The sequence below is a fragment of the Simochromis diagramma genome, unplaced genomic scaffold (genome assembly GCF_900408965.1).
Source record: "Simochromis diagramma unplaced genomic scaffold, fSimDia1.1 OVJJ01000685.1, whole genome shotgun sequence".
NCBI lineage: Eukaryota > Metazoa > Chordata > Actinopteri > Cichliformes > Cichlidae > Simochromis > Simochromis diagramma.
In genome coordinates, this window is record NW_024387477.1 from 3,036,323 (window position 1) to 3,059,042 (window position 22,720).

The 22,720-nt window shown below is 43.5% G+C and overlaps 3 protein-coding genes across 3 annotated transcripts; all 3 read right to left on the reverse strand.

Annotated features, from left to right (window-relative positions):
- Positions 1-5,245: 5,245 nt before the first annotated feature.
- cxxc5b (CXXC finger protein 5b) lies at positions 5,246-9,016 on the reverse strand. Its single transcript, XM_040015810.1, has 3 exons — positions 8,496-9,016; positions 7,764-8,074; positions 5,246-6,913 (listed from the first exon to the last, which is right to left on the reverse strand). The coding sequence occupies exon 3, from the start codon at positions 6,723-6,725 to the stop codon at positions 5,832-5,834; it is 894 nt and encodes a 297-aa protein (XP_039871744.1). The 5' UTR covers positions 6,726-6,913; positions 7,764-8,074; positions 8,496-9,016; the 3' UTR covers positions 5,246-5,831.
- Positions 9,017-9,242: 226 nt separating this feature from the next.
- Positions 9,243-11,560, reverse strand: zgc:110843 (uncharacterized protein LOC541492 homolog). Its single transcript, XM_040015813.1, has 3 exons — positions 11,344-11,560; positions 10,462-10,664; positions 9,243-10,119 (listed from the first exon to the last, which is right to left on the reverse strand). The coding sequence occupies exons 1-3, from the start codon at positions 11,420-11,422 to the stop codon at positions 10,030-10,032; spliced, it is 372 nt and encodes a 123-aa protein (XP_039871747.1). The 5' UTR covers positions 11,423-11,560; the 3' UTR covers positions 9,243-10,029.
- A 772-nt stretch (positions 11,561-12,332) lies between these two features.
- ube2d2 (ubiquitin-conjugating enzyme E2D 2 (UBC4/5 homolog, yeast)) lies at positions 12,333-21,225 on the reverse strand. The gene is made up of 7 exons (XM_040015811.1): positions 20,960-21,225; positions 18,469-18,532; positions 15,940-15,971; positions 15,699-15,776; positions 15,454-15,559; positions 14,999-15,092; positions 12,333-13,577 (listed from the first exon to the last, which is right to left on the reverse strand). Exons 1-7 carry the CDS (start codon positions 20,981-20,983, stop codon positions 13,532-13,534), a joined length of 444 nt encoding a protein of 147 aa, XP_039871745.1. The 5' UTR covers positions 20,984-21,225; the 3' UTR covers positions 12,333-13,531.
- Positions 21,226-22,720: the final 1,495 nt, after the last annotated feature.

The window sequence follows — 22,720 nt, forward strand, 5'->3', positions numbered from 1 at the left end:
TTGTTTGTTGTTTTGTTTGTTTTCATGTTGTTAAATGTTAAAAACAAATAAAGACTTCAATTACAAAAAAAATATTGCAAAAACGGTAATTATATTACCGTTACTTTCCCGTAGGAACACTGCGTTACTAAAACCGTGATTTTTTTTTTCCAAGAATGTCTCACGACAGTGACGTAAGCAAGTGCGACGTGTGACAACAGCTGTGTGCAGATCAACAATGGATCATATATGGAGTGCGGGAGAGAGTATGAGCGTGCAGCGTTTAAAGCGTGGAAGTACTGACCTTACTTTGAGTTTGATTCCATAAAAAGTGACAAAAACATTAGTGTCCGTTGTGCATGGGAAGAAAACTTCTTTTTACAGCGAAGAAAAACCCCTAAACTTCCAAGCAAGCACCGAGTGCGCTACAACGTAATGGGAAACTCACAGAGAAACTTGCGGATTCTTCCACTGACCGCTGCGGCACACCTGCACCAGCGTAAACCTCCGCCTACCCTACTCCTGCTTTAAGGTGAAAATAGAGCAAAAGGACCGCTAGTCTTTGATGTTATTTATTTTCTGCTGTGTTTTACTTGCATCTATTTGAAAGAGTGAGTGTAAACACAAAAAATATTTTATTTTATGTGCTGGAATGTGCAGAAAATAGGTTTAAATATTAAACAAATTTCTTCCAGTCAGAGAATGTTGCATATAATTAAACTTTTGTTGATGCATAAAGTTAAAAGATTAAAACTAATAAAACAAGTTTTAAAAAGGGACTTTTTCATTTGATTACATTTTGTATCATGGATTATGTAGAAAAAGTAGAATTGGGCTGAAAGATCTATCGCTTTATCACCTATTCCGGTTGTAAATCGTGTTGTTAAAAAGTAACTAAGTAATTAATTACTTTTGAAAATAAGTAATCAGTAAAGTAACAGGATTACTCTTTTGGGGAAGTAATCAGTAATTAGTTACTGATTACTTTTTTCAAGTAACTTGACCAACACTGGTGATGGTCAGCATAATATAAACACATTAGACACTCCATCTTCACTAGGATGAGGGTTAACTTTTTTACCCAGAATAGAAGTTAATGTGAGAGTCCCCAATGGCCAGAGACAAATGCAATCATATGGCAAGAAGATAACACCGAAAACTAACCAAACTTCAGGCAAGAGAACATTTGAGATGATTCATCCACAACACAAGGTTAGTCATTAATATCCTGCTCCGGGGTTTGGGTGACTCGCTATGAAAAATTCCTGACCCCAGGCTTTATGCCCCTACTGGCATATTACTCAGCTTGAGAGTGATTCTTTTCTGAAGTGTTTAGATGTTCGGTGCTTGCAAACTGTAAATCTATGGGTTAGAGTTGTTTCATAATGTTTTTAAAAACTGAGCTTAAAGACATACTGCAATGGAATACTACTAAAAAAAGCCTGAGAGGCTGATGGTGACCAATGATTATTTTTAGGGACTTCGCTATATAAAATAAACATGTTAAACGCGTTTAAACACATTAAAACAACAATCAATCCTCCATGTTTGGCCCAGAGTTGTAGCATTGATAGAGTAAAAAAATAGACTTTATTATTGTTATTTTTTTAAAGAATGGATTGAAATAGTTGTTATGTTCCATATGCGTCAATAGTAAAATAGAGTAGAGTAAAGTATTCAAAACTAATAAAAGTAAGCTATTTAAACAATTTCACTTAGGTGCAAATGGAAGAACACAACAAACTTATAGACTAGCAACTTGTCAGTCACACTGTAAACCAAACTTTATCATCCTTTTTTACTCTAATGGGGACCATAACTTATAAAACGAGCAATGTGTTGTTTCAGGAACAACTTAAAACTAGCCACTGAAACCATAAAACTATCAGGAAGAGTTACAACCAGACATGTGTTTATAATTAAAGGCAGCACCCCCTGCTGGAAATGAGAAAGACTGCGGTGTTCACGCTGACTTTACTTTTCAGATCTGAAAATGACATCCATCTTCTATATACAGTCTATTAGTTGGCCATTAGTTGTTTGTAATAACTTATTTATCAATAATTAACTAAAATTCGCAGGGCTTGTCACAAAAACGTATAACTGACATTGCAGCTGTGGTCGAGATTGGTAGCTGTCAGAGTTGTGCAAATTTAAAGGTGCAAAGGGAGTTCCAGCCCAGTAATCTTTGGTAATAATCAATTCCACATCGTGGGGTGGTCCACGTCATGATGAAATATCTCTGCAGACAGGGAGACTTTATCCCTGGGCTTTGCCTAGCTTCCTGGAAATCAGCAGCAAGCTAAACATTAACAGAATTTTGTGCACACGTTACCTCCGAGCATAGAAATGTACGGAGCCCCGCAGGGGACATGGGAGAAAAAAAAATTAAGACGGACTTTTGCGAGATCTCGCAAAACAAACTCGGGATCTCGCAAAACATTTGCGAGATCTCACAAAACTTTTGCGAGATCTCGCAAAACAAACTCGGGATCTCGCAAAACTTTTGCAAGATCTCGAGTTTGTTTTGTACGGAGCCCCGCAGGGGACATGGGAGAGAAAAAAATTAAGACTGGCTTTTGCGAGATCTTGCAAAAGTTTTGCGAGATTTCGCAAAACTAACTCGGGATCTTGCAAAACTTTTGCGAGATCTCGCAAAACAAACTCGGGATCTTCGGCCTTCGACCTCCCGATAGCTCGAAGCTAACGGGAGGTTGAGACCTACTACAGCCGGGAGGAACACCGCTTTCCCGGCACATCGTGCCTCGACCTCCCGGTCGGCTTCGAGCCGGCGTCCGAAGAATGCGGCTAAAACTTTTGCAAGATCTCGCAAAAGTTTTGCGAGATCCCGAGTTTGTTTTGCGAGATCCCGAGTTTGTTTCTTAATTTCTTTTTCTCCCATGTCCACTGTGGGGCTCCGTACCGTAGAAATGTGAGAAGGATTTGAAAGTTATTTTTATTTGTTCTGGATTTTATGACTGTATTTTGATTTGACAGGATAAGAATCCATTTCAGATATTTTTGAAGTCACATGTATCATTTAGTGATTTCTCTGCTTGTTTTTCACTGGTAGAAACAAGACCATCCTGTGGCTGTTTTTAGAACCTGGCGTACTCTGAATCCACCTTTAACAGCTTTAAGGGTCAAAGGTCAAGAAAGCCCTTTGACCTCGGTGTCACCAAAATATAACCTGGGGGGAAGATGAGACAGGGGTTTTTGAGGATGTAAGAAGCCATTGTGTTGCTGTTTGGGAGATGCATGTTTTCCATGTGTACAAAAGGGGAATGCAAATGGATAACAGAGGCATAATGACGAGTGATCTCAGAAAGATGATGTTTTCTGCAAAGCTGTTACACATTTCCTAACACTGGGGAAACGGCCAATGGTCGAAGGGAAAAAAAAGATCTTCACAATGAGACACAGTGTCTCAGAGCAAACGCAGTGGCCAAAATTTCAGAGGACTTGCTCATGAGCGAGGGTCCGCCCAGCTCCAGCGCAGGTTGCCTCGGGCTGGCAGGTTGCTCCACTGCAGTGTGTGTGTGTGTGTGTGTGTGTGTGAGGAGTTTTTCCTCCAGAGTGGGCAGGGCCGCTGTTGCTAACATATGTAGACTCCACAGGGGTCTGTGACGGCACACACCGTCTATCTGGACAATGCATCCATCATTAACCTCCCCGCATCTCTGTCTCGCTGCATTTCAATCGGCCTCCATCACCGCGCTTGCTGGATCTCACACTCATCTCTCCCACTCTCTTTGTTTGGCCCCACGTTATCTTCATCCCCTGCTGTCCATCTCCCTCATCCTCCTCCCTGCATATCCCTCGCTTTCTCTTTTCTCTCCCCCTGTGGCCTGCTTTTCATCTCTCCCTCTTACCCCTCCTCTTCCTCCCCCTTCCCTCTCTCTCTCTCTCTGCCCTTCACCATGCCCCCCCCACCCCACACACACCTCCTCCTCTCCCCTTCACCCTCTCCCTGTATCCGCTTTCCACTCCCTCCTCCTTCTCCTCCTCTTCCTCCACCTCCCCCAACTCTCTCTCTCTCTCACAGCCCTCCTCCGCCTCTCCTCTGTCCTCCGTTCAATGCCCCCCCCCCTCCTTTTTTTGCTCCTGCCATCTTGCAGGCCAGTGGAGCCAGACTGCAGGCGTTCAGGGAGTCACTGGACCTGCTGGGCAGCGGGTGACACAGATTTCCGGTGTGTGTGTGTGTGTGTGTGTGTGCATGTGTGACGAGACCAGGAGGAGGAGCGGGGTGGGGGGATTAAGCTCCAAATCACTAGAAAGGCACTGAAGAGAGGGGGGGTGAGAAAAGAAAAAGCTGCAGATCCAAGAATTTGAAATTCTCCCTTTGTCTGGGAGATGAAGAAACACTAGACTGTGGACTCAAAACTAAAAGACTGTGTGTTTCTCATTCAGTGGGAGCGTTGTAATTGCATGATGTTGGAGCTCGCTGCTTTTCTCCATGAGTTGGCAGTGTCCTGCGTTGGCTGGCGTGCAGTGCTTTCCCTCTCTCTCTGTCTCTCTCTCTCCCTGCCTGACAAACACACACGCACACACACACACACACACGCACGGACGTGCACATCCCCCTCCTGCCCCCACCCCCACAGATGCACACTCACATACACGCACACACACACAGTCCCTCTGCGATCCCCCCTGACTGAAGGCTCACAGGAAGTGCAGCCGTGGCCCAATTATAGCGTGACACCTCGGGCCGGCCGTTGCCATGGTTACGTCTTCCCTGCGGTCCCCTGGAGTGTGGCGCCGAGGAAGAAGGTCTTATCACATCAGCCATCGTTACGGCAACAAGCAAAAACCCACCCTGTAGCCTCAGCCCAGCTGGCTGTGTATTCGGCTTGAAATCTGCCCCCCCCTCATCTGTGTGTGCGTGTGAGAGAGATTTATATATACATACGTGGAAAATTTAAAAAAAAAAAAAGGGAAATTGTGTGCGAGGAAGAGCCCGAATGTTTGTGATGATTGTGTGTCAGGTTAGGTGTGCTCAAGTGCACGCACTGGACTTGCCAAGGCAGCGTGTAGGTGTGTTTGTGTGTCTGTGGGGTTGTGATAAGGCTCTCAGCCACACCATTAGGTGACTCATAATCCACACACAACCTCGCACACACACACACAGGAGCACATGTGTGCGCAAGCAGAAACAAGGTTGCAAACGGACACATACACCCAATTACAAATGAGTGCACGCACACACACACACACACACACACACACACACACATAAAGACGTAGCATAGAGCTTGTAGACGAGTGCACATGGCAAATTTCTTTTATTTCAAAAGGGCAAACAGCGCTATACAGTACAAGTTGCACATGAAATAATTTAGCCGAGGCCAAACTCATTCACTTCTTACTGATGCAGTGACGTCAGAACAACAGAAACTCCCCTCGTTAGAAACAAAACATTTGGCTCCTCTTTACCTTTGAAGCACAGTACATCCAAACTGGAAAGCAACGTAAAAAAAAAAAGAAAAAAAGGAAGAAGAAGAAGACATAATGTTTTCCAGATATTTACAGTCTATTTACAGAATTTTTGTCATCATCTGAATATTGACAAACATTGGTATCCTTCTTTCTCGCCTCTCCAATTCTCTGATTGTCAAAATGGATGGGAACGTGTGTGGACATTCTTAAACGGGAGCTGCAGCTCCGCACGAAACACAACATCTTTGAACGTCTCTGACAGTCACAGTCCGAGCATGTTAACAGGGTGTCCTGTGGGTGAGTGTGTGTTGGTGTGTGTGTGTGGTTTTGTAATTTTTGTTTTGTTAAAACTGCAGCTCCTCAACAATCATCCAACCGGGAACCTCTGACAAATCCTGCCACCGCAAGCGTTACTATCCGTCCAAGGCTCCGTTGCTTCTCTCCTGTGCCAGACCCAAAGTAAAATCAGACCCCCTCAGATCAAACCCAGACACTCTGCTTTCAAACCCCGGCCCCCCGGGCTTCCTCTTCAGCTCTTCACACTTCCTGTATTTACAGATCTGGTGTCCCCTCTTGCGATTGCGGCAGCTGCTGCACTGTTCGCAGTTCGTCTGACGCCGGCACGGTACGCACTCCCCGCACCTCTTCCTCTTCCTCCTGCCTCCGCTGCTCCCGCCCAGGGAGCTGGGAGAGTATCCTTCGGCCACCAGCCCCTCTATGCCCTCAGCTCCCATGGCCGTGCTTCTCCAGTGACCTCCCCCCATCTGGAAGCCTGCCAGGGGGAAAAGAGCGGGGCTGAAGGGGAACCAGGCACCCAGGAAGGGCTGGAAGTCAGTGCTGCATGCAGAGGAGTCCTCTTCCTCCTCCTCAGGCCCGGACCCACCTCCCTCGCCGTCTCCCTTTCCGCTCTTTGCCTCTGCAGCCTCCCTCTTAGCTGGCTGGCTGCTCTGTGCGCCCAAACTGGCTTGCTCTGTGGTGGCAGGGGTGAGAGCCAGAAGCCCAGCACGCATCAGCAGCTCCGCAGCGTGGGCCAGGTGGAGCCCGCTGGGCGACTCCCACATGTCGGGCCAGGAGGGGGCCCGGCGAGGCTTAGCGTGGCCGGGCTGGGTGGCCCGTTGCTGAGATGAGGAGGGCTCCATCAGGCTTTTCACATCCACGGCCGGGGAAGGGGTGGAGATGTAATGGGAGAGGCTGTAAGGGTGGTTAGAGCGCTTAAGGCTTGGTCTCAGTGGCTCATTGGGGATTTTAGCACTGCTGTGGGCCTGATCCGGGGAGGAAGGGCCAGCGATGTCTACCGCGGTGGACATAGCTGGCTACGGGGAGTTGTCTGTCCTTGTGTGAGTATGCGTGCGCGTGTGGGAGGAGAGGTGAGGGAGAAGGGGATTGAAGCCGATGCGAGGCTGACAACTGTCCTGCTGTTACTTCAGCCAAAATGGCAAGCCTTGGCCTGTGTCCCTATTCCCATTCTCTGCAGCAGCCTCGGAGTCCTGGAGAGCTAGAAATGAATAGGGGATGAAGAGAGGAAGGTTAAGAATAGAAATGTTGGAGTGACAAACACAGAAAGAGAGTTACGAGGAAAGAAGGGCTGGGAGATATGTTCTCAGTCAGAGCCACCAAACACAGCCAGAGAAGCAGAGTGCAGAGATTCGGTGCTTAAAGACAAAAATATAACATGCATGTGCACAGGCTCAGAAATCAAACTCCCCGGACAGAGATGAAGGCAGCCATGTATCTGACACACACTGCATGCTTGCCAATGATTTCCGCATACAGGAGGCAGTATCCCTTTAAGAATTTCACGGTATATCAATGCAATCAATAACAGAGCGACAACAATATGCAAAGATATGCGCATATGCGCAGGTCAAATGTGGAGCGCGCTTTTCAAATACATTTTGACGACTGCTGTTATGTGTGCCAGCCAAAGCTTAAGCTCAGCAGAGAAAGACTAAATAAGGGACGCCGGGGGAAAAAAACAGGCTGTCTTTTGTCTGCTATCGACGACGAGGAGCGAGGTGCGCAACGATGCGGTTGCTGTGGATAAAAAAAGACCAGGCTATGTTCCGTGTCCACATTTGTAGAAAAACTACTCCGCTGATTAAACACGGGAGATGGGTGTTATTACAAGACCGGCCAATCGCCCCCTTTGGCGGATCGATCGGGAAACCAGATCGATCATTTGGCCGTTATTAAGGTTACCTAAGAAGACGGTGCTCGACCGACGCCACGGCGAGCTGACCACAGTCCGAGTGGTCGCTGCGACACGGCGCTGCGCGCAAGAAAAAAGGCGACAATACAACACGGCGAAAATCAACAGGAAGTGTCGAGAAAAGCTCCCCGCTTACCTTACAAACACGACCCGAGCTCTCCTGTCAAAGATATGATGAAGTCATGAACTAATGGCGTGGTGATTGTAGCGTATATGGACGGCGGAGCAGCCGATTCCTCCTCCACCTCTCCGTCCCGGAGGGTCTGCAAACACTCTGCACGGAATTTGGGGGCGTCGCTCAAAATGCGAAGTGGACTCTGCAGTCGAGGCTCTGGTCAGAGCGACCCCGTGAAACGTCCACAGAAGCAGATCAGCACACACCGTTAGCTGGCAGCGAGAATACTAAGGCGAATCAAGGCCACCGGTCACACGCAGTCAACAGCACAACTGAGACACATGTAAAAAATTATGTAAACACCGGGCACACTTATAATTTACGCTCGTTATGTTTTCTCTACTAGAAATTCTTGTTGGGCTATATATATATATATATATATATATATATATATATATAATTATGCCTTATTCAGGCCTGTGGAAACTAGTCAAAAGCCCAGTTTATTAATTATTCCTGTTTGTCCTTTTATAAATCTTTAAATGTATTCAATCAAACTTTGCTATATTAAATGTTCAGTAAAGTAGCTGAAAACTCTTAAGCGTTTACTGTTTGTGCAGTCCAGGCTTCGCCTACTTATTTTAACATAAAAAAATGCTCTTATTTAAAAAAAACAAGACAAAAAAAATCCAACCAAAACAACTCTTCCCCTTAAAATGGATTTAAATACAGATTTACTGTTTATTTTTTTACCGTCTGAACTGGTGTTTTATCCACACCGGAAGCCAGCGCCGTGACCTTTCATACATAAAAGCACACTGTTTCGGGTTGTGGTGTCACACACGGTGGATGTAAATAAATATCAAAACAAACAGCTACAAAATAAAATGATATTTTTACAGGTCACTCGGAAAACAGGAAGAGCCCTGTGAGCTAAATTAGCCTGTTTAACATAAATAGCCTTTATGCTAATGTCCGTCTGCTTTGAAGCACGTGAGCTCGCTGTCTGTTAAAGGTGACTCCTCACGCGGGGACGGCGGAGTCCACTCCACCTCTTCTGAGAGTCCTCAGTTGCATCTGGCACGCAGCCAGATACCTCGTGCGTGCGTGTCTATGTGTGTGTGCGAGCGCGCGCACGTGTCACTATGGGAGCAGGGGCCCACCGTGTTCGCGTACACTGCTGTCTGTCTGGCCTGGGCGATCCGTGTAAACACAGCGTCTTCTAGCGGTCACCGCAAATACTGCTCCGTCTTAAAATGGCCACTGGTGTCGGTGGACACTGCAGCACGGGAGCCCCCCTCACTTCCGTCTCTCCCACACAAATCACAGCCCCGATCCCACCGCAGTCACACACACGCACACAGAGCTGTTTACTCATTACCCCCGTCCTGCGTTAATCCATCAGCACAGCGCTGTGACACGCGTTCCAATCCTGTGGTGGAAAAAGGCGAACGAATGCAGTGGGAGTGTGTCCTGAAATGAATAAATGAAGCTTTCAAATTGGGTCACTCAAGTTTTATTCACAATGTACAGAACAATGAATCAAACCAGACACCCCGCAGCCAGTAGAAAAATCAACCTGCTGAAACGGCAGAATATATTCTTAATGGGCACGAGCTGCTGAACACTTCACAGATTCAACACAAGTTTTCCCAGAAAGCCACAGGAACTGGTTACAAGGAGACAGTTTCAACAGTTCATTAACAACAAACTAAACTTTTACCTCCTCTGACTAAAGCAGCAAAACAAACAGAACAATGTGTGTTAACATTCATGTAGGGTTGTGTGAGCGTTTGGATTCTGGTTTAGATTTAAATTTAAGGCCTACGCTTCAGTTCACCGAGACGCTGGACTGACTGAAGGTCTCGTCTTTCAGCCACCTGCCCCACAGCCAGAGGAGGCGGCTGAAAGGACACCAAACATGAAGGCACAATGCCCGCACGGGGAAATATTTCACCTTTATCAGGCCCAGTGAGAACTTTAAACAAACGGCACATTAAGTAGGTCATACTGCGAGCTGCAGTCATAGTGCCACCATATCTAACTGTTATCTGTCCTCAAATGACCTTTGATTTCAAAGTCACACTAAGTGTCAGAGCAGTGTGGCCGGTTTGATATTAAAACTATGTTTTTCTGTTACGGGCAAAGGACAACGCTCAGAGTTTGCACTGAACATATCAGCGTCATACTGTAATCATCAATCAGTGTGACACGGCAATGAGAATGACAGATGATCGGGCCGGGCGTGCGAGGAGTCAGGGAGGGCCGAGTTCTCCGGTGGCTCAGATTACGCGTCCTTCTTTTTGATGATGAGCGGTCCAACGTTGTCCCCGGTTTCCTCGTTGTGTTTGGTGTGGGAACCATCGCAGTAAGGGAACTGCAGGGAAGAGAAGAAACAACAACAGAATTCACTCTTATCAGTCATATGAAGAGAGTCTGTTAGCCACATATGAGTTCATGCTAACAGCAGTTTGAAACCAACTAAGCATGGAGGGCTGTCAGAGGGTAACTTTCAGCGCAGGTCAGGGATGTTAAAGATGGTCACATCCCATTACCGACTGGGATGTGATCAGCACAATATGTGTCAAACCGTGACCTGTGACTGCAGAAAGCTAAGCAGTTTTGGACCTCTGATAAGATTACCTGCAAGCTTAGAAAGCTCAATGACTGTTACTTGAAGTTTAAGCTAAAGGACATTTATCGCTGCCTGGGGACCAACCTTCTTTGACTTCCAGCAGCGGCAGTACACGGCCTTGGTGGCGATGTCCTCCATGTCAAAGCTGTGGACCACTTTGGGGCTGTCTTTGTTGATGCAGGTGTTCACTTGGCCCTTTTTGCAGCTCCGCCTGTTCAGGTACTGGCTGACGAGGAAGCCTCCGACAGCTGCAACCACCGCCACCGGCACGGCAACCAAAAAATGCTCTGAAAAAAGACAAATATGATGAGGACTTTTATGTAATGTCTTAAACAAGTAATCATAACTGTCATTTGAGGCAACATCATTTTAGTCATCATTTCAGCCTGTCGGACCTAGTGGCATTAACAGTTTCTCGGTTCTGAAAGGGTTTATGCCAGAGTAGTTTAGGCCTATTCTTAGAAAACCAACAAGCAGGTATGTGGCGGTGTTTTCCAAGGCCAGGAGTGGCGAAATTTTTCCAAGCCATGGAGGATTATCTGCCGAGTACTGAGAATCACATGTTTCAGAACAGGAATGTGGGCCCTGCTGTCAGACCTGATCAGCAACTTCTGTGAACTTCTGCTTGGCTAGAGCGGCGGGAAGCCGGGCATACGGAGATAGCGTTTAGCTGTGGCCCACACCGAGTGAAGTCTAAAGTTGGAAAAATTAACCCGTGTCCAACTGGGTTCGGTGACCGGTTAGCCAGCTGACGGCGCCATGCCAGAAGAAGGGGAAAAGTTTACAATGCAACTACAAAGTCTATATAAAAATATTTGAGTCTTTACGTTACTATTACACGCGGTAGCCTCAATACAACCACACAGTATCCTACAGTTTTTTCTACAACACTGTCGCAGACCCGCTAACGGCTAACAAAACACTCATACAAGGCTAGCATGCTATTAGCCAGCTTTAATACTTTACCTTTAGTTAACCTGAAACCCGAGCTGGGTAAGTCGGGTATCGGAGGCATTGGCATTGCAGGTAAATGTGTGGCTGACATGTTGGAATTTTTTTTTTTTTTTTTTTTCCTCTCCTTGGACGGTGTACTGTATGTGATCCGCGCTCAGCAGCAAGGTCAACCACAGAGCTTATCAAAACTCGATCCACTCTGACAGCGCACCGAACCTGCTGCGTCACTGCCCACCAACCAATCAAAACCGAGGAAGAACGAAGCTCGACAAGGGTAAGAGCGTAACCCCCATACCATTTCCGGCTTCGCTTTAGCGCTCTTTGAAGTTGGAATTGCCGTGATGAGTAAAACGTTCCAGAAATAAAATAAATAAATATTACGTTTTATTTTAAGTGTATTTGTTAAAACTCTTCACTATCAGGTCCATAGCCAAAAGATAAATAAAATTCCACTGCCTGGCAAATTTTCCTAATGGCAGATAATTATCTTGACCACTGCGAGCTTTGATGAGTCCCATTTCCTTTACAGGTCACTGGCTTTAAAAAAAAAAAAAAAAAGAAAAAAGGAGGGGGGGGTTTGAACATAACAACTTTGACTCAAAACAAACCCCATTTATAAATTTACAATGCTTAAATATATAAATTATAAAGTTTTACCAGTCAAAGCTTTTAATTTAGCTGTGACAGAGCTGGAAGGTCTCCCAACTTTTAACTACTTTACATACCACCAGAGGGCGACAAATGACCTTTTCTAAAGGCTTGACTGGACTCCACAAGCGCCCAAGAATTATGTAATTTCAAAAGCTTTCAAGTCTTGTATTTTTGTTATGCTCCCCAGTATTCAAAGAATTCTGTGGAAGAGAGGTAACCATAAAAGATTGAGGTAATTGCTCATTTTATTTATCCTGTTAGATTTCTGCAGAACTTCCTCAACTGCATTCAGATGTTGCCAACCTGCCTCTGTATGCCTTCTTCAAAAAGAGGCTGAGTATGAGTCAACACAGGAGTCGAGGGTTTTTATTACACAGTTTAATCAACACACAAAGCTCAACGAGCCTCTCAGGTAATTCAATATACAGAGGTTTTGTGCAAGAAGAGTGGGTTCTCCTCGCACCCAGAGCCCAAGCCAGTCCCATAGCCATTTAAGATGTTAGCCTCTAATTTAACAATAGCAAAAAAAAACAAACAAAAAAAGAAAGATAAAAGCAAACTAAAGAATTATGGGGTGGGAAATAAAAACACAGGTTAAACTAAAAAAAAAAAAATGAATTGCTTAAATACCTGGTCCAGAACCTCCACTTTTTGTGAATAAAGAAACGGTGGTGGTGAGGGTGACATGGGGGTTACAGGTGTGTGTGTGTGTGTGTGTGTGTGTGTGTGTGTGTGTACACACAAAGGTGTCAGCTTGGGTGAGGGAAGATTGGGGGAGGGAGGAATGAGGAGCAGGAGGTGTGGGGATAAATTCAAGTCCTTTCATAGGATCCAACAGAAGACCAAAAATAGGCTGCGTGTAATTTTTTTCCATGTTACATAGCCTTGTATAAAACACAGAGTGCCCTTTGACTACTTCCTTGAAATGTCACCCCTACAGATGGAAATCATTAGGACAACAAAAACAAGAAAGGGTGCAGAGTGTAAAAATCCCTCCATCTTACTGTCCCCTCCCCCTCAAAAATAAAATTAAACTGGAAGATAATGGGGGAAGAAAAAGGTCCCCTCAAAGCTTGACTGGTGCTTAAAGGAATGCTTTTAGTGATGGTGGGTGACAATGCGGGCGTGCAGGGAATAAACAGGGGAGGATCGGTGACAGCCCAACCTGCTTGGTGACAAATGGAATACAGAAGTCAGGAGATGGAGGAGGAGTTGGTAGGTGGTGAAAAAGGAGAGATGGGCTTTACCGTTGCAAGTTGACAATATGTACACTAGAGGAGGGGTGGGTGAGCTGAGGGGCGGAGGGAGGGAAGGGGTAAAGATAGAGCAAATAGAGGGAGAGAGAGAGAAGGTGGGGCAGAGGGAGTTTTACAGGTACTCTGGTGAAGGGGAGGCGTGGCTCAAAGAAAGCACTCCAATGGAAACCAACAAGATCTTGTTTAAACTTTTCATTTGTTTGTATGGTTTTTTTGTTTGTTTTCTCTTTACGTCTGAAGCTCCCCTAGCCTTTACGTCGTAGAGGTGGTTGGCCATGTTTCTACCCCCAACACTACATTGCATACTTTTGTGTCCATTCCCGAGCTATTTTGTTGTACCTGTGAACAAGAAAGAAAAGGAAAAAAAAAAAAAAAAAAAAAGAGAAAGAGAGGAGAGTGGTCAGTTTTAACTTAGTGAAGGATCAACATGTTGAACACTTGTAGTCAATCTGCACCACTGCCTTTACTCTGACTGGTCCCATCAACGTGTCTGAAACGGGGAGCCCGAATTAGAGCAGACGCTCCCCGAAGTCTGAATCGCAACGAGTGTGGCCGCATCACTTTTCTGTTGCGACGTCACCGTGACTGTTCAAAACTTGCTTGCACTTTCAACATTTTAATTGGCCATCCACTGCCTGTCACTAAACCTGCACAGCAATTAGGTTTTTGTCAGAGTGCATCAAGCTGGGGAGAAGCCAAAGAGGAGGGCAGAAATTTCATGAGCGAATGGCACAGAGCAGACACATCGTCCTCATTTTACATCGTAGGCTCAGACGAGTGCCATTCTCCTTTCTGTCACGATAAAGATGTTTAGCTTCATATGAAATCCCTCAGATACTTTAATATAAGACAAAGGAATTTTCAATGGAACGTGTCTGTTTTTCTACACGATAAGAGAAACGTGCTGTATATAAAACACACCTGTCAGCACGACTCTGGCCTGAAAGAGTAAGAAATAAATGTGTAAAGTTACTGAAAGAGTTGTGACTTAATTTGTTCATTCACATAAAATGTAATTTTTTATTTTTTATTTTTATTTACTGTGGACCCATTGTAAGATTTTATTATTTTTTATAGTAGATATTTAATAAAAAAAAAAAAAAAAAAAGACCTTTTCTGCCATTTAGTCATTTATCTACTACTTAATTACTTTGATGTAGCACAAATGACCATGGGGAGCTCTTTGGGTCTTTATAAAAGTTCCAAGTTATGAAAATACAGTTTAAAGTCCAAAATATATGCAATATTTCATACTTTCCAGAGCCAGTGGGCCAAATTGGGAGTCTTTGTTGAGCCAATTCTGGCTCTCCGGCCTTATCGATCAATCATTAATTTCACAGGCAGCAAATTCTGATCGTCTCAACAGGGTGACAACTCCAGAAAGGTGGCATGTCTGTGCCCCAATGTTTGCATTCATTCACCCTCACGCATGACTAATCAAAAAGCTCAAGTTTCACACGCTCTAACATTAGACAGCCTTCTTGACCATAGCCTGTATATAAAAGTTGGACATGGCCACAGGGGATATTCGCCCATTATGAAGCCCCGAGTTAGGTTTGCTGTTGCTGTCTGGGTGTTTCGAAACCAAATGTGGGGAGTGAGTGACACATCTGAACCTCACTGTTAACTGTGCGGCTATTTTAAAGACTCGTGGTGACAGTTTCAACTTTTTCTGTTATGTCACACACTGTTAGCAACAGTGTTACTAGCAACAATCTGAAAAGGCACATGAAAGCAAACTATTCATGCAAACAACTCACTTTTCCCTGTCAGTCTTGTAGATGCGGGCGATCTCGGGTACTAATGGGTCGTCCGGGTTTGGGTCGCACAGCAGAGAGCAGATGGACAGGAGAACTGGAACAGACCACACAAAAGGTTAAGAGTTCTCACACATAAAAACTGACATTTTCAGAGTTTGGATACATTTTCCTTTGGATGACCCTCACATGCTAGCATGTCCCATCTATTCCACTTCTGATCATAAACATAATTGGTCTACAAAAACACTCACAGTGCATGAGGGACGCTATTTGTGTAAACCACTGTATTAGCTCAAGGACCATCTCTGACATTCACTGAGATAGTGCTGCGCCAGTTTAAATCAAGGACCTCTGCCACAGGAATGCATTTGGAGGTAGCGCTTTCACGAGAGGAAAAAAAGAAAAAGAAAACGGGGCGTTTCTCTTTTACTCTGCAGCCAGAAACATCTCCTTACCTTTGGAGATGGTGAGAGCCGGAGACCACTGTGATCGCAGGATGTCAAGACAGATGCTGCCGTTGCTGTTGATATTTGGGTGGTAGATTCTTGTGGTAAATGCAACCTGAAAACAGATGCCAAGAAAGAGGGGGAGACGGCAGAAAGCTGAATGACGTAAAGCTGTGGCACGCTTTAACGGGCAAGAGGAACTTAGGCACCCTCTGTTTATGAAAAGCTACTTCTTTGAATGCTCTGGTGCTCACCTTTGGCGGTTTGAAGGGGTAGTCTGTGGGGAAGTGTATGGTCAAGAAGAAAACCCCGCTCTGGTAAGGACTGTCATTCTGAAGGAGAGAGAAGCCCAATGGGCTTCATTACAATTATGGTATAAAAGGAAACAGGCAGGTGGAAAACTTATAGTGAGAACAATTCAGAGTCGTGCGAATGTACGTGAATTTCCCATAAACCTAAAGCAACGGTTAAAGCTGTGACTGTGTGAGTACTTACGGGTCCCATTATTGTGGCTTGCCAGTGAAACACTGAAACAAAAAAGGAGAAATTTGTTATGAAACTGAGGACATGATGTGTGTCTGGGAAGTGTTAGAATAAATAATGCCACATGAAGCGTGCCTGTTTATTTATACAGTTGAGTAACAGGCTTTAAATAAAGTGCAGCTGAGGACAGTCTTTTCTTAATTAGAAATGACTACATATACACTTGCAGCACATGAATAACACTAACCTGCTGCTTCAGAGGAAATTAATAAACAAGAAGTGATTTTTTTAAAGAGCTTGGATAACCACCAAAACAAACCACTGTAATCTGACTGTGATCTTTTAAACCTGTCCAATTCAAGCATCCTGTCTGAGGAGAAATGTCACATTTGTGAAGAAAGCCACAATAACTGCATTTCACAAGAGACACCGTCTTGGTTTTTTTGATGTTGATGGCAGGAAGCGATGTGTACAGCAAACAAATAAAAAGTTCTGCTACTGATTTTTTCCCGCACAAGTACCAAAGTTAAACACTATCGTGCACAAACACAGACTGCACACCAAAATCCCAGGATGCAGTGCTTACGGGATCCACACTATGATTGTGTCATTAAAATGTCAGACTTTAAAACAAAGGAAAAACTCCTCAGATGGTTGTTGTGATCTTGACAGCATACAGACACATATGGACGTGTCCTGCGCGTGCGGTCCTAAGATAAAAATCAAATGTTTTTGTTTTGACTGGAACCTAAATGCAACATCCCCCCCTCACACACGCGCACACACAAAGGATATTAACACATTCATGGGTTAGTCTGAGTTTCAACACAACATATTCATATTTCATTTAATAATCTTCGAGGAATCTTGCACATAAGTTTTGTTGTTTTAAAGAATAGTTTCAATAAATAATTTAGGAACAGATATCAATATGCAAAAATCAGTCTGAAGACATGAAAACAGACTAAAGAAACAAAGCATGTAGATTTTTTCCTAAAAACAATACAATATATGAGAGCAGCTGCACTGTACACCCTGTGACGATTCTGGTTATGTATGCAGACGTCACAAACCTCAAACATGAGATAACAGCGTGGGTGTCGGTCTCTTGTTGAACCCAGGTGTTGCACTCAGGATGTGTCGGGCAGGCAGCCGCCGCATTACTACTCCTGGCTAAGTTTGCGTCAACCTCTGTGCAATGACTGGGGCAGCACGTAATTTGCAAGTCCATGAGTTCATATTTAAATCAGTGTGCATACACTTAATATAGTCACTCTGTCTATTTTTTTTTTTAAACATCCTAAATACAATCTGTCTGTGTTTATTCATGCTACTTGTTCTAAACATACCCATCTAGGGCAATTATTATTACTCCCACACTATCATTCATAAAAGACATGATTATAAAGGATTACAGCTATATGTAAAAACACTGCTGTATTACCAAGACAGAATAAGATCAATCGTTAAATGGACTTAAATATCAAGGCACATCATCAGAGCGATTAACTGAATGTATCTGTTTGTGTATATAGCACGGGACAGCGTCAGATCTACCACAATACAAGATCTTAATGTATCAAAATATTTTTTAAAAGCAACTAACTAAACTGGACGCTGGTCATTAAAAACTACAGTTTGGATTTTGACGTTACAGCAGGGTCAAGACCAAGTTGATGAGATCGAGCCAAAGTGAAAATTCCAAAATTTTGCAGGCATTTATTAAAAAAAAAAAAAAAAAAAAAGCTCCAAGTGTCTGGATTTACTGACACTTAAACCTCAGGTCACAAGATTGTGGACACTGTGGTTTAGGACTGAGTGACGGGGTTATTGATCAAACCAGAAATGCATCAAAGAGAAAGTGTTAAACTGCTCACTAAACATTTTCCTTCAGTACAAAAAAAACCCCCCATATCATCAAAGTTTTTCAATATTCTGTACTTTTTTTTTTTACTCTGCACACAAATTTTAGCATTAGGACCAAATTTTGTTTAATTAACCTGCAATAATAGGAGCACCTTGGGAGTTTTACATACAACATTTAACGTACTGGTTACAAGGAAACATTGACAAACATACTACAGGGCTAAGTTCAGTTCAGTTAATGCCTTCTGCGTTTCATTATTGGTTCAGTCTATGAGATTAAAAAAAGAAATCTGAACTCTGATTTACTCCCAACATTACAAAAGAAAAAATACCCTTGCTGTGAAAGTAAAAGTAAAACCTACATGAAGCAATACAGTGGGTTATGCTTTTATAATTACCCAGAAATCTTCACAATAGGAGCTGCAGGTATTTCCTGGATGTGAGCTCTAAGAATAACCCTCAAGCAGAAACGAACACTAATTTAATCTATTTTATAGATGTTGGTCTTCATGGATCTGTCATTGATTCCTATGTCATGTGCGAGTATAATTTGATGATTGAGAAATGATTTGGTCACATAAGATTATGAATAAGTTCAAATAAAAAGCGGGAAAGGGTTTTGAATCCTGCTTACACACAGCTAACGTGACACTGTGGGTTTAAATGTTGACTTACTGTCATCTCCTACTGGTCCTGCAGAACACTGGGCTGGTGGGTCCCGTGCCAAGTCGTTCAACTCCTGGAACAAACCAAAGAGATGTGAGTTGTTTGGGTCCGGCCATACAGCGAAGCATTAAATAGACCATAAAAACTAAGAACAGATAAGAGGGCTAAAAACACCAGTATCTGCATACAGGATAGCATTCACTGATGAAAGTGTCCTGTTTATCTTTTGTGTCACATCAGTATTGTGCCAGATAAGAGTCCAGACAGTGTGTTTAAGAGGTGAATGACATTTATTTCCTTCTAATTAAGTAGGGCCAAATGAAGAAAAAAAATAAGAATAATATAAAGTAATTGATTTTAATATTTTCCATTTTGAAAATAAATTTAAAATGTTAATGATTGAAGTCAACTCCCTGAGTTCATCAAAGGGTGTTAGGAAAGTGTGGAAGGTTTAAGGTGAACCTGCCAAACTGCATCTCAACCTCTTAGCTACAATGTATAGAACAGAGCACTTGAGTACTTTGCTGTTTTCTTCTTTTCTGTGTGAGGTCCAAGCAGTCTATATATTAACAGAGAGAATGTCCTCATTTCTAAAACACGACTATCAGTGTATTTTGACTTGTCTCAGAAATTCAACTTAATCGTTAAGAATATATCCTTCTAATATACACATTTTTAAAGTACCCTCCAACAATCCTCCGAATAAACTGAAAGAAGAGATGATAAAAAACAAAAAACAAACAAAGAAGGAGCAAGCAGAAATATCAGCTTTAGCCAGGTTGTTTTACAAACACCAATATCGGGCTATTAATTAAACAATCAGCGCAACCCCAATCTAAAGAACAGAGAGAAAAAGGAAATGCAACATAAAAATAACCACACAAGAATTTCCTCTGTTTAAGCATGTGTTTGGGGTGGGCACAAAAAAAAAGAGCTTCAATAATCTTATAGAGGCTGTTCTACTTACTACTTCCTCTGCTCACCAGGAGCTCTGTCTTGTTTTCAGACAGCTCCTGAGGCCGGTGCTACAGCCATAAAGGCTCCCTGCTACAGTAACTCTCAAAGCATTTCCCGGTGACACAACAACACTACTATAGCACCCCGAGCCTTTGCTTATGGCACTGACCGCTATTACGTAACAGCCTTTCTCCAGGTAGAGCGGCTAACACACGTACACCCAAACCGAGATCACGATAATTTGACAACAAAGCTTTTACTATAGCCCACACAGCCGTGTAAACTGGTTAGCTCGCAGTAAACGGTATGCTGGTAACGTTAGCTTAGCGTAAACGCTAACCTCTCCGGCTCGACAGCAGCACAGGATGTCATGTAAGAGAAACATGAAGCGAGCTGCCTGGCCAAATTATGACATGCCTTTATGCTACGTGGGGAATTAATTGCAACAGGACCAAACAACGCGGAGCTAACTCAATCAGACGAGCGGCACAATAACGATTATAGGGCTCGCCTGCTATCAGCAACATGCCATCAAAGGCGAACAACGCGTGGGGCCTGTTTTTACAACACCGACTCGCTGCTAACATTAACAAGAATTTCCTTATGTACTGCTTCTCCCGTTGAGCCATAAGCATGTTCAATACAAACAATAACATGGCTGCTTTGACATGACTACTGCGAAAACCTGCAGGTTATGAATTAAGATGACAATATACAGTTAACGAAAAAAAAAAAAAAACGGGGAGGAGGTACATGCTCGCTTCCGATATAGCGATCATTATGTTTGAACTTTTACTGTTCCTCTAACAACAGCAAATGATCGAATATTTAAATGGCTAGCGACAAAGAAGCTGTCCGTCCTTTAATTAAATAAGCTCTGGACTCCTGAGCTAACGTTAGCGTTACCGCTAGCCGGATAACTTCAGTTATCTGTCAAATCAAATAGCGGGTTAAGTAAACGAAAGCCGCCGTGTTAAATAATGTTAGCTACGTAGGCTGCCGTTTATATCGACTAATGAAGACATATCTGATAGCATATCGTGAAAACTACCGCTAGTTTACTATAAAGATAGAAATGCAGTCAGCTAGCCTGACAGAACCCTTTAGCTCATCCAAACTAGCCAACAACCGGGAGAGATAATGTTAGCCAGCAGCAGCTAACACACCACTAATACCATTAACTAGTGACAACCATGGCAAGCTAAACATCTTTTTATACGCGGTATCGAATACATTCTTAATGAACCGAAACAGATTGTGAAGCTATGTGACACAACCAAGAACAGCTAACACAGCCAATGGTGGAGTTGGCCCATTTGTAGCAGCATTGAAAGGCGGCGCATTGCTGCTCTCAGTGTCGCCGCTCGCTATTCAGACTCACAGACCGTTAGCTGCCAGCTCAAACCTAACTTGAATAAATAGATCCGTTTTTCAAATTATTGTCAGTACAACTAATCTGCCGGACAAGCATCCGCTAGACAACCTTGGAATTAAATCTATAACCAAACTGCGAAATCCTGGGCCTCGCCGTTCACTTCCTTACCTTGTGAATTCTTTTCAGAGCCATTGTTGTGCTAGCGCTTCTGACAGGGAAAACGTGCGATTAAAATGGCGATTGATATCACTGTCCGTTAGTAATACTACGATTTAGCTGTCATATAAGATCGTTACTCTACATATAATTAACTGGTTGGTACCAGAAAGAACCACCAAGCGAATTTTGAGGCGAAACTGAAAGATAGAAGCGGTAGAACCGCGGTCCTTCCTCCTACTGCAGCGGCTACCAAATCACTGCGGCCTGTGTTCTGCTAGCAGCAAAGACGGCAACACTTCCGAATTCCGTTTTTCACAATTAAACCACGACCATCTAAAGGTGACACAACTACCTTGCTCTCCTCCATCCTCATATAACACAAAAGTAAATCCGCTTTTTCACTGTTACATGTTTACAGTCTCATAGGAAACACCTTTAAATTAATATTCTGACAGGCTTTTCTGTGCAATGTCCCCAAAGAAGCATCCTTTTCCTAGGCTGGAAGTAAACCTTTACTTTATTCATGCATAGAATTATTTGGGCTGCAAACATGATTACTATGCTTCCATACAACAATTTGCAGTGATATTAACAGTAAAAAGATGACACATCTGAAAAGTTGGACCATGGAATACTTGGCACTTCCGTAAACCTCTCTAAAAAAACGTGAAGACAGGTCTGTGTGTGTGTTTGTGTGTGTGTGTGTGTGTGTGTGTGTGCCAGTGTGTTCTTTGATTTTCTCAACAACAATTCATTCCCTGTCTACCTCGCTCAGGCAGGTGTGTTGCCAGTAGTACAAGAAAGTTGTGTTTGGATGTGTCGGACAACATCCACTGCAACAAGAACCATCCATGTAAAGCTTGCCGCACCTGTTCAAGGCATAGATTCAAGAATGAGCACACTTGCAGTTGAACAGTCAAAACAAATATGTTTTTTTGATGCTTTATTTTATTAGGTTAAAAAAGTCATTGGTGGAAAAAAATGTTTAAGAGAATTCATTAGAACTTTTCTCAACCTTTGAAGAATTTTCCCAGCTTAAACAGTATTTATTTCCAGTTTATTTCGCTAAGAAAGATTAAGAAAAGAAAAACTGGCCGCCACACAGTCTTAGAGAACTGTCCAGCTGCAGTGAGATTCAATATCCCAAGCTCAGGACAGGAGATTTCATTTTATCCTGAATTAAGAAAAAACCTAAACAATTTTATAAAATGTTGTGGAGGGCCGCCTTTGAGCGCAGGAGTATTTAAACAGTAATCCAATATCCGTTAACACCGCAAATTATAAGTCTTTTCACACAGGTACAACTATTTTGCATCAACAAAAGCAACCTGGCTGGTTTACCAAGCTCAAGACTTCAAAAGCTGGGAGCAGCTGTGTATTTTCTGTCCCCACACAATCATTATATTTTGAGATTATAGACGAGCAGGATTTATTGTCCATTTCCGGACAGAGCCTGAACTATTCAAAAATGACAGCTGATTGTATAATTTACTTCTTTCCTTTTCTGAGATCAGTAATACTCAAATATTCAGTGGCTTAAAACATATTGAAAATGTTTTTTAAAAACCTTTATTCTGAAAGCAATTTTCAAACCGGAAATAGTGTTGTTTGCTCGCTTTTTCACTGCGTTACCGCTAGGGAACCCCTTCGCTGACATGCGCACCTGAGGGATCGCGGTGCACGCCGCCTACGTAGTGGTGCAACTGTCGTCATTGTGGCTCCCGCCACGCGAGGGTAAGGCTGAACGGGCACGGTTTGGGCTGAGCCAAG

What these genes read in the sequence shown, in the direction of transcription:
- cxxc5b (XM_040015810.1), bottom strand. Translation starts at nt 6,725, where the DNA reads ATGTCCACCGCGGTAGACATCGCTGGCCCTTCCTCCCCGGATCAGGCC.
- zgc:110843 (XM_040015813.1), bottom strand. Translation starts at nt 11,422, where the DNA reads ATGTCAGCCACACATTTACCTGCAATGCCAATGCCTCCGATACCCGAC. An exon ending in GGGTTTCAGGTTAACTAAAG is followed by an intron (nt 10,665 to 11,343) that starts GTAAAGTATTAA and finishes GTCTTTTTTCAG; the next exon opens with AGCATTTTTTGGTTGCCGTG. An exon ending in GCTGCTGGAAGTCAAAGAAG is followed by an intron (nt 10,120 to 10,461) that starts GTTGGTCCCCAG and finishes TCTTCCCTGCAG; the next exon opens with TTCCCTTACTGCGATGGTTC.
- ube2d2 (XM_040015811.1), bottom strand. Translation starts at nt 20,983, where the DNA reads ATGGCTCTGAAAAGAATTCACAAG. An exon ending in GGCTCTCACCATCTCCAAAG is followed by an intron (nt 15,093 to 15,453) that starts GTAAGGAGATGT and finishes GGTCTGTTCCAG; the next exon opens with TTCTCCTGTCCATCTGCTCT. An exon ending in TACAAGACTGACAGGGAAAA is followed by an intron (nt 13,578 to 14,998) that starts GTGAGTTGTTTG and finishes TCTTGTTCACAG; the next exon opens with GTACAACAAAATAGCTCGGG.